Source organism: Dermacentor silvarum, chromosome 4 (genome assembly GCF_013339745.2).
Source record: "Dermacentor silvarum isolate Dsil-2018 chromosome 4, BIME_Dsil_1.4, whole genome shotgun sequence".
NCBI classification, from domain to species: domain Eukaryota; kingdom Metazoa; phylum Arthropoda; class Arachnida; order Ixodida; family Ixodidae; genus Dermacentor; species Dermacentor silvarum.
This window is the reverse complement of record NC_051157.2, coordinates 44,385,423-44,405,543: the sequence shown is the minus strand read 5'-3', so window position 1 is coordinate 44,405,543 and position 20,121 is coordinate 44,385,423. Positions and strand designations below refer to the sequence as shown.

Here is a 20,121-nt window from a genome sequence, read left to right as displayed (position 1 = left end):
ATTTACATAAGAATAATATGTTCGGCTAGTAACAAAATTATTTGCATAGTGAGCAGTTTTCTAAATGCTTTAATGTCACAATCACCAACCATTGGTTTTGATACTGTTTCAGTTTTTGATGACACCATGGAAGAATGCTTTGTTAAATGCTTAGCTTTTTCTCGTAAAGACATTGAACACTCACTGAGTTGAAGATGCAACAAGATATGCACGTTTCATCATAAACATCTTCACCATGCATTGTCGTTTCAACATGTGCACGCAGGGGTCGGTGGCCAGCATGTCTCAGCACAGTGACGAGGCGTTGCTGGTGGCTGGCAGCGACAGCTTCTGGGAGCCCGGCAACTACAAGCGCACCAGCAAGCGCACAGAGGACGGCCACCGGCTGTGCAGCGAGCTGATACAGCTGGTGCAGGAGCGGTCAGAGGTGGAGAAGGCGTACGCCAAGGGCCTGCGAGCCTGGTCGCGCAAGTGGGCCGAGCAGATTGACAAGGGCCCCGAGTATGGCACCACCGAGGCTGCCTGGAAGGGCGCTCTTCTCGAGGCCGACCGGACCTGCGAGATGCATCTGCGCGTGCGTGACAAGCTGCTCAACGAAGTTGTTCCACAGGTATGGGACCCTTTCTTCAGAGCCAAGTGTCATAGGTGGTCGAAGTTGGGAAAGAGAAGCATGAAAGAAAGCAGCAGTGTGGGAAGTAGGCAGAGAATGCTAATCGCATTAGTACAGCCACATGCCTCGGCGTCTACACGTTCAGATGTCATAAAGCTTCACTAAACGCAGCCTCCCAACCACAGCCAGTTTTGCGCTGCTGGCACTTTAGAGTTGGGGTTCAGTATCTGCGACTTCGATTAAATTACGGTGTGATTGCATAGACATCTATTTGAGGCCTAAAGCTTTTATTCTTGATTGTCAGCTAGAAGAGCCTGCAATCTCACTTTTATCAGTTGCGCCATGGATCAATCAGTGCTGTGAAAGAGTTAAGACAGATAAATACCGGCAGAGCGAGAAGTGCTTTAACTATCCAAAGAATGCTTATCACATAAAAAGAATTGGTGCTGCATCCGTCTCTTTTGGTTGCACTCACGTGTGGCAGTTGCAGAGATTGCACGAACTGAGCAAGCCAGTGTATAGTGTCATGACACATCCTCCTCCTGGATACCAAACCAAAACTGGTCAGAGAAAAAGCTATTATAGTAAATTGTTTATGGCGCTCTGACAGTTGCCAGTATTTCTTTAGGGTTCAGAGGGTGTGGACCTTCACTTAAAAAGAATATTCAAGTTGAAAATGTCATGTCTGCAGTGCCTTTAAGGCAATGTGGCTGCAGAATTTCTTAAACTTTATCAGTAAAGGTGGCTAATATGCGTTAGGTAGGCCACCCACACAAGAAAAATAATCTGCAGTGCTTTAGATCATATATCTCGACTATATTTGATGGTGGAATACTAATTAAGTGTTCCCTCAAGAGTGGACCAGACTGTACAGTTGCAGCCATTGCAAGTTATCCGAAAAAGCGTGTTGTAATTATTCTTGGCTAGCACAAATAATGTCTTGACATTCATTAAGGATTACCGTTTTTATTGGAAGGTAGTTGTGTCAGATGGGCATGTGGCAAGCAAGCCTGCAAACAGTTTTGTACATGCATACATGGCTCTGGAGAAAAATCAAAATAAGACAACAGGTATGTGGTTTTGTGGTATGTGTTTGAGTGACTTCAAGGTTGCTTTGCCTTAGTGCCGAGTGCATTTAGTGCTTCCCTGTTATGAATGTATGACCGAGTCATCCAAGTACCTTTGCACACCACTTCAGAATCTACCAGTTCACTAGTTTTAACTCCTTGAAGAGCGGTAGTTACAGGTAACCTTTGTTTAATCTTTCTTCCATGGTATGTTTTCTTGCTTGCTTTTGGCATGTACTAGTTTTCAATCTTATTGACCCCTGTTCATACCTGCCAACTCTCCCGAATTGTCCGGGAGCCTCCCGAATTGTTCTCACATCTCCCGATTGTGCGGACGCGGCCTCAAATCTCCCGAAAAGTAGCCGCCACAGCACCGCGTTTTTTTCTCTCGTTTTTTTACGCCCTGCAATATAACCGCGCGAGAAATTTAAGCGGCACGGGAGCAGTTAGTCACCAACATGCATCTTGAATCGTGGATGCGGGCCGCCGGCACCACCACGAATGCGTGAGCAACCAAAGGGCGCTGCCATATTGGATTTGCCGGATTGGCCCGTCTCAGGCTGGGTCGCGCGTTTTTAGCAATCCAATCGTTATATTACCGCGAGTGCGTTAGGCTTCATTTGGCTTTGTCAGGTTGTCGAGTGAAGTGCGAATGCCAAACCACTCTTTGTTTCGCCGAGTTTAGTAGTTGGAACGATTGATGGCATAAGAACGTACCCGGCTCCTCGATAGCAGGCACAGAACCCGTAGCAATTAAGTTAACCAGCGCGCTTCGCGTGGCCATAACATTGAATCCGATTTTGACGGCAGTTTGTGCGAAAAAAAAAAAACACGCACATAAGTCGCACCGTTCTATAGGATGCACCAACGAAAAATTCAGAAAGAAAAAGTGCGTCTTATACACCGGAAAGTACGGTAGTTGTAACGATTGATAGCATTATCAGAAGCCACGAATAAGTACTTGCACTTATTTCTGAGATCATGCACGACTGAGTTTCTGTGCTTTGTCACTTTTGCGGAGTCGTGACAAGTATGGACTCTATACCACGTGCACTGTTTGGCACGGCGGCAACATCTTTTCTTGCCCCCCCCCCCCCCCCTCGCACAGCGGTCTCCCAAATTTTCACTGTTGTTAGGTTGGCAGGTATGCCTGTTTAGAAAGCAGTAACTGCTAACTTTGCTGACACCTATGGCAAGGACATTTTACTAGCCGAGCAGCAGCCATTGTGCACCTTAACTCCAAGGTAATATTGAACATTCTGAATAAAGGAATGACCATTAGGAGCAGAATGAGCATGCAGAAGTTAGGCCTATTTTCTGTTTTGAAGCACCGCAAATCTATTTTGCAGTGGGGGGGCTTTGCGGTGAGTTCAGGGAACTGTTCCAGCAGAACGGCTATATGTTATTCGTCACCTTAGCCCCTGTCCAATAATCTTTACCTTTTTATTGAATCATCTTTCTCATCGAAACATCTTTTCATGAAAAAAATTTACGATTCCCTATGTTGTACCTATGTGAAGGTGAGCACCATAGCACTAGCTCAGCACCTGAATAGGAAAATTACTGTTCCTTCTCGCAGATAAAAACTTGGCAGAAGGAGAATTACCACCGGTCCATGATGCAACTGCGGGAACGGCGAGAGCTGGATGAGGCATTCAAAAAAGCCCAGAAGCCCTGGGCAAAGTTGCTCGATCGGGTGAACAAGGCACGCAGCGACTACCATGCCGCCTGCAAAGGAGAGCGCTCGGCCACCAACCAGGAGAGGAATGCTGGCGCGGACAGCTCGCTGTCACCTGACCAGGTGAGGGGATCCCCTGATCCGGTAGGTGAATGCCAGTCTCATCTGGGTACTGCCTCAGAAATCACGGGAATATCAAGCGCCATTACTGTAAATTGCAATGAAAATGAGAAGAAAGAACACTAATGGGGGTAACGTTTTTTGTGCCACTATCTTAGAGTTGCAACATTGACATGTGCTTGATGTAATATAGCCTTAATTTTTTAGAATTCTGTTTTCTAAGTAAAGCATACTGAGGTGATTTTAGATAGACATCTTTATCAGTGCCAGCTTCATTATCAACAAATGTGGTTATTAATATTGCCAACTTTTTTCTGCACAAATCTTCCTTACTCAGTTCTGTCATTTGAGATGTTTTACATTGTCTTCCTCTGAAATTATTCCATTTATTGTGTATCCTTATCTGGAATTGTTAACCTAACTCGTTTTGTGGCGGGATGCCGACCTCATGTTAATGTATTAATTTTATGTGTTATTGTACTTGTGTGTTTCTGAAATCATTTTATATGCCCCTCCTACTTGGGCCCCCGCAGTTTGCAGTACTGAATAAATAAATAATGAAATTATATATTTTATGGAAAAATTCTAATCGCAAGAAAGTTTTCTCTCCAAGTACAGTTAATTGCATCCATGATTAGTAGCAATCTGCAAGCTTCTTATTAAAGTTATAGTTCCCTGTTAAAAATCTTGTAGAACATTTTTGTAACCTTTCTAATGTATCGATGAGATCCATTGTTTTAATTGTTGAGCTCTGCCTTGTCATGCACGCAGAAATTCTTTGCATTTGGTCTTTTGTGCTGGTGGCTTTCTTGCAGGGCAAGCCTTGCCCTGATTGTAGTGAACCTGCTGTGTTGCATTGGAACTAATACCACTGTGCTGCACTACTATTGCAGTAGTAGTGGTACTGCTACCACCACTACTACTACATGACCACTGCGCTGTTCTTATGCTGCAGGTGAAGAAGCTTCAGGACCGGGTAGCAAAGTGCAAAGAGGAAGTGCAGCGCACGCGAGAGCGCTATGAAGCGGCTCTACAGGAGATAAATGACTACAATGCCAAATACATGGAGGACATGACTGTGGTGTTTGATAAGTGCCAGGAGTTTGAGCAGCGACGCCTGCAGTTCTTCAAGGATATGCTGTTTTCCATCCATGGCTGCCTCAACATCTCTACAGACCCAGAGTGAGTTTCCTTCCATCTTTTCCTACTCTTATCATGAACGTTTTTGCTACTACAGTGTTGGTCTGTTGTTCTTTTCATTATAATGCATTCAAGTGCATGTGTGCATGTTCATGCATGTGCATGACAGAAGGGGAGCCACTAGAGGCAAAGATTTCTTTGGTCTCATCATATTAGACTTTCAATTGATGCAAAAGATGAATTTATATTGTCTGATTCTGAAATTTGGATTCAGCCCATACACCATGTATTCAGGTTTCTAGGATCATTTCAGTTAGTGGGCTATTGTACCACCTGCGAACCAAGTGACATGTAATGGTAACTGCCAATTTTTAGTGGTATAATATACTAGTGGTATTCAATAAAATATATGTGAAGGAAGGTTACTTGAGATGCCAATGAAATTGTACAATGCTTTGAGCTTGGCTTGGCTACATTACATCGGCTTTGCTAGCTAATGTTGCCATAGATGTGCGAAAGGAGACACTGGCACGTGAAATGAGGCTTGCATTTGAGTCGCACTGAATGCAAGATGCTGCTACTCAGCACATGGGTCATCCTCTGTACGGACAGTGTCTTAACCCTTTAAAATGTGTACACAATTGTGTATGCCAAGAAAGTGCGTCAACAGCAATAGCATTAATGAAAGTAATGGTACTTCTTAAAATGTGTCGCATACGTCTTGAAGCTGTTCAGATTGGAATTGTGTTGCAAGTTTGAATAACGGGTTCAAAATGTTATAGTAAAACGAGTGGGAAGGTATACGGTTGTGCATACTAGCTCGGTGTGAGTATGTTGTTGTATGTAGTGGGTGTACTCCTTTCATTGTTTTTCGCAGTGTGTTGCATCAGGCATAATCTTGAAGTGCCTGGATGGGTGCTTTTCAAGCCTGCTAGTCATGAAATCGTTGATGTTCTCATATGTAATGTTCTTGTAGTGAGTTTTCACATGGAGGCCATGTTCTGTAAACTTGACAAAACTCACTAAAGAATTGAAAATTCCTAATCTGTTCTGCAGCTGTAAGCTTTTCATAATTCTGAATATGTAAAAAGTGGGGTGAAAGTAAGTTTTCAGTCAACAGAATTCATTGGTGTCTGAAAGGGTTAAACAGGCATCCATGGCCAGCATCGCAGATTCCAGTGTCTGCAAATGCCGACCATCGTGCACATGCCCGGTTCCATGTTTTCCAGTATTCTGTTGTCTGGTTTTAAAGAGGCCCTGAACCACCCCTCGGGCTTGGTGAAATAACATAGCCCAGTGGGTAGCATACACTGCTGTGAACATCTCAGCCAAGTTTTGCTGTCGTACGCGGTGTGTGGAGCTCACAAGCGGAGCACGAAGTCACCTTTCTTTCCAACGCTCTCTTTTCAAACAGAAGCCTGCTCCTCACTCTCTTCTGGACGCTTTATTTCATAATAAAGGGGATTCCCATACGCGGCTGCTATTGGTAGCTGCGGTTGGAATCCCCTATTGCGTAATAAAGGGGATTCCCATATGCGGCTGCTATTGGTGGCTGCGGTCGGAATCCCCTATTTCGTAATAAAGGGGATTCCCATACGCGGCTGCTATTGGTAGCTGCGGTCGGCTACGTAGCGTAGAAACCGCAGCCGCCACGAGGTGCCACCACGAGTCAACTGGTGAAGCGTAAAGTCCCTAGATATTTTTTGCTTTCTTTAAGTGGCGACAAGCTTTGAAGCACCGCTGACGAATCTCATTGGGCGGCGCTCATTCCGGCAGTCCTGTTCTTCCTAACGCTGTTCCCCCCTGCAATCACTTGCACGCTGATGCGAGCAGCGCAGATAGCAGTGGCCGTTGATGGTCGCATGCTATCTAGGAAGATAATGGCGGCCGACGGAGTAGATGTCGCTACTTAAAAAAAGAGCAAGAAATCTAGGGACTTCAGCTAAGCACACTGCGGCTCACTGAGAATAACTGCGTTTGGCTTACGTTTAGCACGTCGTAGGCACCCAAATCAGATGATGTGGCGTCTATAAAAACAAAATTTGAACTGCGCACCACAGTGACATTTAGAAGGCGGAGCGTAGTGGCCTCACCCCACTCCACTGTAGCTTTCGCAGTGCAAGGCATTGAAGAAGGAGTGGGAGCACAGCAGCAGAGACTGTGTTTGATTGCCAATAACTCCACTCTACTGAACACATTGAAGTACGTTTTGCAGCAAAGTATTTCTGAAATAGCCTATTTTCACTTCAAATGCCTTTCTCCACTTCGATAAAAAGTGGTTCAGGGCAGGCCCCCTTAAAGTTGCTCGATCTGTGACACTATCTGGATATAGCGCATACACTATAAGAAACGGTACTGAAAGGAGGCCCAGGCTGAGTTTCAATCAAAGCTGTATATTGGGGCATTTCTAGAGGGCTAGTGCCATAACATTTCTGAAGTGTCACATGTACAAATATTGCTGTACAAATGTTTTCTATGAAAATAGTGAAGCATGATTGCAGTAAAATGCGGCATCACCAATTAATACATTAGGGGGTCATCCAAATACATGCTAGTTATGAACTCAGTGTGCAGTAATTAACCCTGTAAAGCCAATGTATCATATATGCTACACTGTTTTGATACCTCAAAATTCCGATTTGAGCATGGGAAACTTAATGCATAGCATGGAGTAGCATATTTTATATGTTGGAGAGAGCTTTAAGATGAGAAAGTTCAGCAATAAAATCAATTACTAAATAAATAACTCCCGTACTAATGAACCTTTAATCCGAATAACAGTAATGTTGTAAAAATGGACTCTCCATTTTAGCAGGGAAGAATTTTGGGCGTGTTGGTAGGTCATTGTAATTTTAACTGGGATACATAGCGCTAAAACGACACAAGGACGAAAAAGAACACAGGACGAGCGCTAAAGGATAGCGCTCGTCCCGTGTTCTTCTTCGTCCTTGTGTCGTTTTAGCGCTATGTATCCCAGTTAAAAGTACTCTCCATGGCCAGAAATAATGGTGAACAAGATTTCATTTTGCTTTACGTAGAACTGTATTTGGGCATCAAAGGGTTAATGTGAGTGCCAATGGAGTTGTCACTACCTTCATGTGTTGGCTGTATTTCTGAGTTTTATAAGTGGGAGCTTGGGGAACAAGGTAGAGCAGTTATACAGTCACCTATACAATCGACCGTGAAATATACAGAATTGAAATTCACTTTCATTGGCTTTTAAAGGGCCCCTCACTAGGCCGCACAGCAAATTTTCATTATATGCTGGAAGCTTTTCCTCTAGGGAGCGTTCTACCGCAAGAATATTTCAAGTTGGTTCATTAATAGCAGAGATAGAAATATTTGAAGTGTTGCGAACCGATGAACCGAGCGTGCACGTTGCGCGCATGACTGCTCGATGTGGGAACAAGCAGACGAAACAGAAGTATGTCCCTCTTGCTATAGCACGGATTAAAGCAAAGACTCGCAGACATTCGGTTTGTAGGTTTATTTCCCTAAACTTCAAATCGTCTAGCGAAGCAGCAGATCAAACAAATAGCTGCTGTAGCCTTGAATAATTCTCGAAGTCACGTGTCATGGTGAGTGAGATTTCAGCAATGCGAATCACGTAGGTGCACGAATCACGTAGGTACACTTGTGTGTCTCACCTCAACTGGGAGCAACGTGTAGTGATAGAATACTTTGCAGACACCATTGTTAGCATGCATTGTATACTCTGCGCTTATGTCTGAATATGGCAAAACCTGGTGGGGGACACTGCTTATGTCTGGACTTGGCATATGGCATCATCATACAACTTCCTTTTTCTTGAGAATAGACCTATTTCACTTTTCATTGATTCTGCTTTTCGTGTGTTTATCTTATCAATGCAAATGATTATGGTGAAATAAACTCAAGCAGTTCAAACTTAAAGCTTGTTTGGTTTGATGGCTACTGCCAAGTCATTATGTGTTATGCCTGTAATTTTTGAAGCAGCACTGCAGAAGCTGCCTCATGCAGCTTTATACAATAGCACATTTTTCAGTGATCATTCCCACAGTCACTTTTAGTTTTATTGCTTGAAATTGATGTTGTATTGTTGGCCACATTGTGGTTTATTTATGAGTGTATTCTTCTTTATGCCTGCAGGCTTCCACAGATTTACGAAGAATACCGGCATACGATACAGAATGCCGATGCATCAAAGGATCTCAAGTGGTGGTCCAACAACCACGGTGTTGGCATGGCAATGAACTGGCCTCAGTTTGAAGTAAGGCTTGCATGTTTTCACGAGTGATGTGCTGCTGCAGGAAGCGCTTTTTTCCATCAGCATGTTGGCATTGAACATTGTTTTCTGCTTGAACAATGCTTTTTGGCTACCCTGCCTTGGCGATTACAGTGCTAACTCAAGGAATCTGTTTTCTCACGCTCTCACTTGGGGTTGTAGGCATCAGTCATACCATACGTCAGTGCAGCTAGGCTAGTAACTATAAGCCGTTCTTTTAGCCTTTAACACTGGCATGCAACACCAGAATTCTGCGCAGATAGAATTTTGGGCTATGTTTTCTGTGGTATAGGTTACATCAGTTCTAGGGAGGCTGGAGTAAGATTAGTATTGTTGCTTACCATGCTCTAAATTTATCGCCTGGAAGCCCTTTGCATGCTGTACTGTTAACCTCAACTTCCCTGCTTAGCTTCTGTGCTAGTATGGGTTTCTTCGAGCAGCAGTCATTTAAGCACATCACGGTAATTGGCCCTCATATTACTAAGTTGCAATTGTGAGACCACGTCTCATCTAGTATTGTTTAACCGTGGTGCCTCATCTGGTATACGTTCAGCATTACAGCGCTTAGATTATGCATATTGGTTTACATTGTACTGCATTATTGCAAATACTTAACATGCTTGCAATATGTCAGTGGGGGAAATGCTGTTAACAATTGCATTGGTGCCAACAGTGTCTTGCATATTGCAGAAATGTGCCTTCTAGAATTATGCTAATAGTCATCACTAAAATCCAGTAGCCGGTGGAAAAAAAAGGTTTAACGTTGATTTGGACATGTAGACATTAGTGGAGCACCCTGACATTGCCAAATTTGACAAACGTAGATCATCCTGCCGTGGCGATGGCGTTGAGCTGCAGCAGCCACGTTTCTGTGGGGGTGAAATAAACAACTCTCATGTACTTAGATTAAGGTGCACATTACAGAACCACAGATGGTCAGTTTGGTGGCCAGATAATCAGATTGTGGTTCTGGCATGTAAAACCCTAGAATTTAATTTTCCTTGCCAACGTCTTGGAGACAAGGCTGTCAGTGTTCACCATTACACCTTTTGAATGACTCATAATTTAAGTACCAGATATTCAAAAAATAGAATCAAATTATTCCAGCACTAGGTGCTACTTTGGTTAAACAATTGTATTTGCATGCTCTTAGTTCGGCACTTAAAGCACTTCAAGTGGTCAGCAATCCCCAGTGCATTTATACATGGAATGGTTTGCATATGGTCTACATATGTATTCAAATAATTTTTAAGTAAATACCTATAGTAAAAATAAGAAAAAATTGTATTTACTTAGTTGAACAGATAGCTTGAACAAATAGCTTGTAGTAGGCACACATTGTGCCATTTGCTAGCACTGGTACTCCACAGAAGGGTGAAGACACTGCCCAAAATACACACTGTACAGTTGTTTTACTGTGTCAATGCTTTTTTGCTGTTTCCCACCTTCCATGGAGATGAACCAACTATTCCCATCCTGCACCCTATTGCCAGCAGTAGTGCTTATTCAAAGCTCGCATAGCTTGATAATGACAAATCTACTCTAGCTTCATTTTTCTTCCACGCTTGCACTTGATAAGTGTCAAATACCAGTGTGTACAGCTTGCCTGTTCACCGCTGCGTCTTCATGTGTGCATTGAGCTTTCATGTCTGGTAGACGGCAGCGACAGGAAGTTGATGCGCTTTTTGTTGCCTGTCATGCACTCTTTGGCTGTCTGCTTCTCTGGCTCGTGCCCACCCACCCCCTGCGTAGGAGTACTCTGAGGAATTCCGGGACATCGTAGGCAAGAGCAGCAAGAAGGCAGCAATCCCCGAGAGCGGCATCACCCTTGTCAACCAGCACAAGATCGGCGAGGAACTGCCTGTAAAGGAAAACAAAATGCCTCTCTTGCGGCACCTTGCCTCTCCTCTTTTTTTTCCAGCCTCTTCTTGACCTCTTCTGCTCCCTCCTCTTCCATTTGGCTGCGGTCTCGCCGTGTTTTGGATTGACTTGCAGCTTTTTCTACTCGTGCATGCATTCTTATTGCTCTTTGGTGTTTGGTCATGATGGTCTTAATGACAGCTGGGGGCTCTAACCACTTTCAGTACTGACGAATTGTGTATGTGAGCTCTAACCCTTTTCAGTGCTGACAAATCATGCGGGAAAGAGTTGCAAGAAATCCTTATAATTTCTCTTGCTTGTAGGTATTTTTTGTACATCTCTAAAACATACATGCTCGCAAGTTCTTTTTTCTCTTGTGCCAACTCACTTAGCTTAGTATAAGTCATGGAGTATATAGAACTGCAGTCGTGAGGCTTCAATACACATGAGTTGGCTGTATATTTCTTGCCACAGCTCTTTCAATCCAAACATATCTTCCACATCAGGGACATCTCCAAGGGAACCTAAAGATGTAAGCTGCTCAGTAATCAGACTCTCCATGCTGGTAACAGATTGTTCCACATGCATGCAGAGTTCATATCATTCAATACAGCAGTTATCCTTTCAGTTGCAATTCCAGTGTGTTTTCTTCTGCAGTTCGTCTGAACTATACTCTTGTTCCTTTTAATTGTATAAAGCACTCTGAATTTGAATATGAGAGTCCAGCAGGAATAAAACATTTTCATGTCATCTACAAGGCCTCTGGTGCATTCTGTTGTGTAGTCCAATAGTCCTGGCATGACAAAGCTCACTGAATGTCTTCTGGGCTGTGTAATACAAAGAAATTCGATTTGCTAGGCTAGCTGTCCTCATAATTTGGCATAAGTGTTTGACGAGCGCAGCTCATCATTACATGGACAGGGTTACTAATCAATAGAGGCGTACCAAGAATGTCTGATCAAAATAAGGCAGTACATTTTGTGGTCACTTCTCTTAAGCATGCATTTGTGGAAATTTTCTCACTAAGGTGCTCTGATCATCCTGAGTTATTAGTTACATAAATACACTGACTGCAGGCTTCGCTAAGTGATAGCTCCTTCCACCAATCTCCCTGGGCTGTGTACACTTTGAGTCTGCACAAATCTGCAGCAGTTCAGTGGTGGTCCTGATATCAATATGAAGAAACAGTGATGCTCTTTGACACACAACTTGTCTGGTAGGGTATATATAGAAACAAAGTAATGCAGGACTGGTGCACAACTGGCATGCCCTTCTATACTTGGACATGCTGTCTGTTGTTCATCTGAACTGGATGCCATTTCACTCAAAAGATATTTCTGGAGCTACTAGTCTGTGGACTAGTAGCTCCAGCTCCAGCAAAAAAAAAAAAAAAAATTAACGAGATATTATTTACCGGAAAGGCAGAGAGGTCAGCCTGAGCTGGCACACTCCAGCATTCTACTCTGCAACGAATTGACTTTTTTTTTTTCTTTTTTTTTTCATTTAGATTACTGTTACATAGCCTCCTACAACTCCCTAGCTGCTGCTGTTTAAAAATAATGCTAGAGCAATAGACAAGCAAACATGTTTAGAGCTACGTAAATATCTCAACAGGCCCAAGGTCATCTGCATAGATTTGAGAAAATCCAGTTGTTTACTACATTCAGCCTTTTCTTTGTGATTGGAGCAGCACTGCAAACTCTTTTGCATTGATTTATGGTGAAGTTGTGACAAAGCTTTAGCGGAGCAATCCACTGACTGAAATCTTCACATACGAAATGTGCATAGCAACAGTTTAGAATCTGCTTGTATGCAGCTGCACTGGGCATAAGGAAATTCATTATATTTTCACTGTTCCCTACATAGTGCTTTCTATTTGGTAACAGCCACTGTGTGCTTTCTGAACAATGGGAAATAGGTGCGGCCCATGTTTGCAAATTCACCCGTTGGTGGTCTGCGGGTTCCTTATTACCCACTCACACTGTGTTGAACCTCTTGCAACACAATCGCATAAGTGTAATGTACCCTTGTGTTTTTCTTTTCTAAGTACTTTGATGTTGCTTGAATCGTACTTAACCCATGTTCTCGCAAACCTTTTCCTTTGGTGCATGAAATCAAGCGGGAAAACTTGATTCAAAGCCCTTCTAAAAACCTTGCACGAAGCTTACATGTAGCAAAACCCTTAAGAGCCCATTACATTTTGAGTCAGTAGCGAGCTCTTTCAAGCAGCAGCTTTGCTTCTCAGCAGTATACTCGGCCTGCTGAGCATGCCCATGTTGTGCTCATGAATAACACATTCCTGCCAAGCTTGTGCATGGCTGGCTGCAGCAAAGGGCCACACCATCTTGCTTTACACAGTAGACGGGATGCGTGCAAGTAATAAGCCAGCGAGTTTAGCTGAGCGGGAGGCATGGTAGCTTAAATTTTAATTGGACCAACTGGGCCTCTGCCCTAGGAAAAGTCTTGTCACTGCATTTTTTCAGGGCTTCTAGCTGGCTTAACTACGCCTGTCTGTGATAATTTATTAGTTTCAGCACTAACAGGCTGCTGTTTATGAACGCTGTCACTAGCCATGTTTACGACAACAAACTAAATGGTCTTCCTGTTTAGGATACTTGCCCGTAGAGAATGTCATCATCAGAAAGTCTTCATTTGATACACTGTCTCCACCTGTGTGAATATATGGCTGGTTTAATTTGAAGTTTTGCCAGCCTTGAAAAAAATAGTTGAATTATGAAAAATTTATTTGGGAACAAAGCAAATGGAAATACACCTCATCCACCTGGTGCTGAAATTTATTCCTATTTATGTTAACATGCACATACATATTCTTTTACACATCATTTCACCTAATCGTATCTCCCCACCTTGTACACTACTCATCTTTCATTATTTGAAGTGTGTTTGTACCAAAGCCATCCAGTCCATATTATAGGTGACATCCATTTTGGCTGTTCTCATTTTTTCCACTATTTTCTGTTCATTTTCATTTGTCTGTAGGGACACACTCAGCAGCAGCATGTTGCTGTACTCTAAATGACATCTCTTTGCATTGAATTGTGATTTACTGTTTATGGGACATCTAACCCTTGTTTCGTGTTGTTTCAGATTTGCAAATTCAGACCACTGTCCCAAGCAACCCACTAACTTTTTCTTTGCCAATCCTTTTATGCTCTGCATAAATTTTTTTATATGCTGGCTGTTCTCTGCTTCCAGCAAGTGCCTTGCTTAACGTAACCTAAGATTACTCCTGTAAAATTTCATGCATGGCTAGCTATCCACTGTTTGCATCCAAGCACGTTTAACACGCTGTTACATTTGCAACTCTTGTGATACAGCTGTATTCATACTCTAGTTTCTGGAAATCAATTGCATGTACATTGTCGTAGTGTCTGGTTCTAGTTGTAAATTAGGTCTGCATTAAGTATGATAACATGTGCATCTTCTAGACTATTGTACAGCCACCCTCATACTTAACTCGAACGATGGAGATGCATCTATAGCAGTTTAACAAACAGACTGTAAGGAGCACAGATTGAATGCTTTGGAAGGAAGATGCACAACACTAGCACATTTAAGGAATCTCAACCAGAAATCTCCAGTACATACCTCAGGAACAGCAAGGAGGTGCTTAAAGCGTGTTTGGGCCAAGTGTGGTGGTGGCTGTACATAATTTGGCTTGAAATAATGTGTCTAGGCTAGTGTTAAACTTTTTCTTCCATTGTTTCTTAATTTTTTATAGCGGCCATTTAATTGACTTTATGGAAAAACAAATAACATTAGAAGTCTTCCTAATAAATGTTACAGTAAGGTTGTTAGTTGGCTTCATGATAGCATCATTAAAGGCCAACTGCAACAAAATTTTGGACTGTTTAAAAAGCCTGGTTTAAGATAGTGTAAATATTGAGGAGACTGCATGCAAAATTTTACCTTTGTAATAAAAGTTGAAGCGTCGTAAAAACCTATCAAAAATAGGCATCTTTGATGCCAAAACTTAATAAAAAGACACCATCATTATCGCCTGCTGGAAGTGACTTGTGACCTAGAATGTGTGGCCCCTAGACATGACCTCCAAGATTGGCTAAATCCTGCAGCTGCCCGTGATATGCTGAAAAATCTCTGAGGCAACGTGCTGGAACTTCCATCATTGCCGCTAACCACCGGGCACACACGTCGTCTGCTTAGGTGCTGCTTGGAGGCTGCTAATAAGAACATTCAATTACCAGCCCTGTGGCTTTGCCAAGATTGACTTCAATTTCAATGTTCACAACGGGGTATATATGCTATTTCGTGGTATATGTATACTATTTATATTTACAACCAATTTAGCTGAAGTGAAATTGTGTTGCAGTTGGCCTTTAAGTATAAATATATTCAACATTTGCATAAATTAGTAGTGGCAGTGACTGTCGTTCACTGACCAAAGTGTGCCCGTGGACCCGATTTTCCAGGAGTACACACCTGAGGTGCAGCACATTCACCGCAAGGAGAAAAAGGGCATTGACTCTGGCGGCATCACACTGACAAGCGTGAGCACCCGTGCCGATGGTGTGGTGGCCAATGCACCGAAAAACCAGAGCACCAACAAGGCACCCAAGGAGACAGGCACCAACCATTCCACTGTAGCCACAACCAACAACTCAACACCCACGGCCACCACAAACACGTAAGGACTTTGCCCACATTTGTCGGTGCCCCCATGCATTTTGCCAAGTTTGGAATAGAATTCCAAGATTTCAGCCAACACTGCATTAATATTGTAGCACTAGCATGCAAGGACTTCGTTTCCGTTTTTCGCTGTTCCCGTAATTTGTGCCAATATAGTGCCAGCGAAGTTCTGGCATTATGCCAACATTGCAACCTGTACTTTTTGTCATACCTTTTCACTAGATTCAAAGCAAGCTTTTCCGGCGAAACTGTCAGTCCTTTGAGTGAACAAGCGCATTATGCTCGCTGTGTCATCTCTCGCACTGGTCAAACTGTGACCTTTTGTTTTTGTTTTTTAATGGAGTATTACTTTATTTAAGGGTAGCCTGTGCATTGTGCTGCATGATTTTCACAATACAAGGGCAGAGGGCTAACCTAAATAGTATTGCTCTGCAGAAAACGTGCGTTGTTAATGCAGCAACTCCTAATTAACTCTTGGAAGGGTTGTGATAAATTTCATGATTCCACTTCAACCAAATTTCAGGACTCTGGAATCTCAATTACTTTCTTGGCGCCTTGATAGGTTGGATATTTGAGCAAAACTTTTAGCAGGAAGTACTTATTGTATAAGCCATGATCAAGCCCACGGATGTTCTCCAGCTCGCGGAGGCCGGTTCTGTGACGTTTCTTGCCGTTGGTGCAGGGTGAAAAAGGCTTACAACCCGTTTGAAGAGGACGACGACGAGAATGAGGTCGACCACCCGAGTGACATGTAAAGTGGAGTTATGTGGCCGCATACCGCTATGCAAAAAAAGCTTGTTTGGCCTTGTTGTGAAGCTTCAGCCTCTTGTTCTTTCCACTTCCTAGTTTGCTCCTGCTCCTTCATCTTCACTGTCGGGTGTGTTCCGACACCCAAGCCAAAAAGCAGTTTCCCCTCATAAGTGTTAGTGAATGGTAGCTTCACTATGGCAGGAAACAGTGAAGTCCGGATGAATAACTTCCTTACCAACATTAACTGAAGTACTATAGATTTCGCACAAACATTGGCATGAAAGGGTGTTAAATATATTTTGATATGCCGCCACAAGTTTAACGGTTGGTTGTGTCACTCATTCAGAGACCTATAAAGGTGACAGATTAATGCTATGGAAGTTGTCTGTGCGTTCATTGTAATGTATCACTTGCTCTAGGTTGTTATTGTAGCATAATTAGTGTGGAATCTATTGTTTTAATAAGGTTATTGTTTTTAGTAAGCACATGAGACAGATGTGAAACTTGCAGATGTGCCATTTCTATAGCACTCTGTAATGATGTTCCGTCATCAGATGTATGTAGGATAGAATAGAGTATGTTGCATCGTCTCTTAATTTATGTAGCAGTTCTACACTACATTTTGAGATTGTGTAGATGGTCGACCAGTAGTCGCTGTGGTCAGACCTGTTCTTTTTTTTGGGTGCATGTAGATCCCAGTATTGTATATACAGCTCATTTAGTTGTAGTTGTGTAGTTTCTGTAGCTCATAGCTGTGTGCGAGTCGTGTAGACTAGTTTTTGGACAACCAAGACATGCAACCTGCTTTGCTTGTTCTTCACTTTTGTTTAGGTTGCTTTAGCTTTGTTCTTCTTGTTTTGCTATTATCAATGACTAGCTTATTAGCCAGCTTTGGCAATAGCTTTTTCTTATGCTATTTATGTTCTTTAGTTGTTCCTTTCAATCCACGCAACATTACCCATTTGTTAAGAGCATCATGAGCCATTCTTGAACCATTCTCAGAAGCCTGTTCTAAATATTAAGCAAGAACTGGTGCTTTTAGTTTGCAGTAATGTGTAGTTCTTAGGCAATTTTATATGCACATGAACTGCACTGCCACACTTGGTCTTGCTACAGACACAACAATTAAAGTTTGCACTTGGTAGCATAAGCTCCCAAATTAGGGAGCCCATACATTATGCTACCTAGGCTTCGGATTTTCTGGTATCATTGAAACTCGATCTAACAAACAGATATAATGCATTATCGAATATAACAAAGTAAATTTAAAATGTGCCACTGAAATCAGCATGTAACGAATTATATGCTTACAATAAATATTCAGTATAACAAAGGTATTCATGTTGTATACAGTTTCGTTTTGACCAGGACAAACTGTAGAAACTTTTGGCAAAAGCTTGGTGTGTTTTCTCGGTGTCTGTTTCTTGAAGGTTGGTGAATTTGGGTCTGTTGCCCACAGAAAGTGTTAAAAGCACTGATTTTCGATGATTAAAATAGAATAGGTTCAAACAGACTGATGACAACAAGGGAAGGTGTATTCTACCTTGTCCCAAGCACGAAAACTTAAATGGCACGCATAATTTCTCATTTGGTACAGTAAAACTCTTCAGATGCTTGCATGAATTTAAGCCAATGTTTTGAAACGATCTCAGCATTAAAAGTGCAAATTGCAGCTGTGAGAACTTTATTGTAAGGCAAACATTGGCTTTTCACCCGAAATACTCATTTAGTTTAGTGCTCCCCTCCATGGGACAATGAGACAGTGGAATGTGGACTGATTCATTTATTCATTCATGGGGATTATTGTCCCAAAGCAACACAGGGGGCTGTGAGGGAAGCCATAGTGGAGGCCTCCAGATTAATTTTGACCATATGGAATATGGATTATCTTAACAATGTGTACGTGATCATTTGACTTCTGTTAGACTTAATAGCTTTATTAAATGGAGCTTGGCAGGCCATGTCGTGCGTAGGATGGATAACCGGCGGACCATTATTACACAATAGATACCTAGAGAAGGGAAGCGCAGTCGAGGACGGCAGAAAACTAGGTGGGGTGATGAAGTTGGGAAATTTGCAGGCGTAAGTTGGAATCGGCTAGCGCAAGATAGGGGTAATTGGAGATCACAGGGAGAGGCCCTCGTCCTGCAGTGGACATAAATATAGGCTGATGATGAATAGCTTTAATAAAGGGAAGAAGCCACCCCATTTTTGTTTACAAGATGGACATACGTACTCAAGAACTGTCTGCTGCTGTCCATCAACACTTTACATTTCACCATAACCGCCTTACTACTCTTGGCAGATAGCTCATTTGTTTGTTACTGTACAATTTTGCGTTCGATTTCCATCCACCATAAGGTTCACGAATGCCACGCTTCATTTTTTATTATGTGAACTATGGCAGCATTGTGCATGGCATTGTCAAGAACTGGTATCAAATCAAGGAAGCATAATATGTAAAGGCCAAAGTATCCGAAATTTGTCGTTTTTTTTTTTTTTTTTTTTGCCTAGCTTACTTTCTTTTACCTGCACTTGTTTGCCAGTGTTATTTCATTCGCAACCAGAAACTCGGAAGCCTAAGTATACCCAATTTAATGAGATGCACACGCACTGCCACTGCTGAAGGTCAAATGCTAGCTTTGCTTTTTAATGTGATATGGTGTGTAGCAGTATTTAGCTGTTAGTGTTGATATGCATGTACACCGCAGGTGTGCTTACGTAATGTGGGAATCATTATCATAAATTAATTATCATAATTTCTGTGACATCATTTCTATTATTTGGCAGGCAGCAGTGTCAGGAAGGTAACCAGACCGTTCTAGTTTGTTGACACGCATTGCTGTCTTGAAAACACGGGGTGAAATGTTGACGTTATCATTCAGCGGCACAACTACATATACAAGGAGCATGATATTCTTTCCAAGTTTAAAATAACTGGTATACATTTCTTGAGCATCAACAGAGCACCAAAATTTTATGCAGTCTTGACTCTTGCATTTGCAATGACACAACATGGCTCATATTTATGTTATAGATGGATCATCGCCCCATGCACATTTTTAGACAGCTGGAGAAAAAAAAATGATATGCAGTGTCTCCAGGGAGGGATACCAGAGCTTTAAAATTCAAGAAAACAATGCAAGTGTTCTACTTGTTCAGGTATTGAGGACATTTATGACGTCATGCACCTCCAGCTCTACCAGAATTTCAAGAATGTGTAAAATGTTTCCATTGTGTATCAAGGAGTGCTTTCATACATGTATTTGGTCAATTTGGTCAAGCCTGCTAAAAGCAGTATTTAATATAGTCACTTATGTTTAAAGTCACCAGACAGTTCCTTTGACATAAACATTCGTAAACTGTTGTGTAGTGTCAGTGGACCAGTGTGTCAGTGTAGCAATTTTTCTGTTCACATTAATCAAAACACTATGGTTCAGGACTATGCATAAAAAAGTGAACTCTTTCATGTGAACAGGCAAAAAATAGTAGGGCACTCAGTTCTTCATAACTGTCGTCCATAATTAAGGCTGTGGTTCATTTCATTAAATTCGTACACATATCATTCTTTATGAATGCTGCCAGAATAGTGGTGGTTTCTGGTGTTCTGCATTACTGAATGATAAAATGGACCAGTGGACACTGACTGTCTTTATTCCTTGTGGCCTGCAGGAATGGGCGTGCAGGTGAAGCAAACCCATTTGAGGAGGACCACGAAGATTGGGATGAAGAGTCCAACGACGCACTTGTCGACAATGGCGAGCCGGGTGTGCCTGTTAGAGCGCTGTATGACTATGATGGGGCTGAAGCAGATGAACTATCTTTTAAGCAAGGTATCTTGTCAAACCGCAATTGTACCTGTTACAAGAACTTGTTTTGTGTTCACTGTATTATCACAGCTACATTTTATTGCATTTTGACGGTGGCAATTTTTCATTGGCTGACCACTGTTAAGTTATCGCGC

At 42.3% G+C, this 20,121-nt stretch overlaps 1 protein-coding gene across 9 annotated transcripts in view; it reads left to right on the top strand.

Annotated features, from left to right (window-relative positions):
* LOC119449920 (protein kinase C and casein kinase substrate in neurons protein 1) overlaps nt 1-20,121 on the top strand; it is a 116,632-nt gene that overhangs the window by 94,273 nt on the left and 2,238 nt on the right. For 5 of the 9 annotated variants that reach the window (XM_037713205.2, XM_037713206.2, XM_049665519.1 and 2 more), the window contains 8 exons: nt 266-610; nt 3,257-3,499; nt 4,431-4,657; nt 8,744-8,864; nt 10,632-10,742; nt 15,191-15,405; nt 16,090-16,158; nt 19,830-19,990. In XM_037713205.2, the coding sequence (XP_037569133.1) occupies nt 281-610; nt 3,257-3,499; nt 4,431-4,657; nt 8,744-8,864; nt 10,632-10,742; nt 15,191-15,405; nt 16,090-16,158; nt 19,830-19,990 (1,477 nt within the window). In that variant the 5' untranslated portion in view covers nt 266-280. The remainder of the gene's footprint in view (nt 1-265; nt 611-3,256; nt 3,500-4,430; nt 4,658-8,743; nt 8,865-10,631; nt 10,743-15,190; nt 15,406-16,089; nt 16,159-19,829; nt 19,991-20,121) is intronic. The other 4 variants (XM_037713209.2, XM_037713211.2, XM_037713212.2 and 1 more) reach the window with 4 other exon arrangements.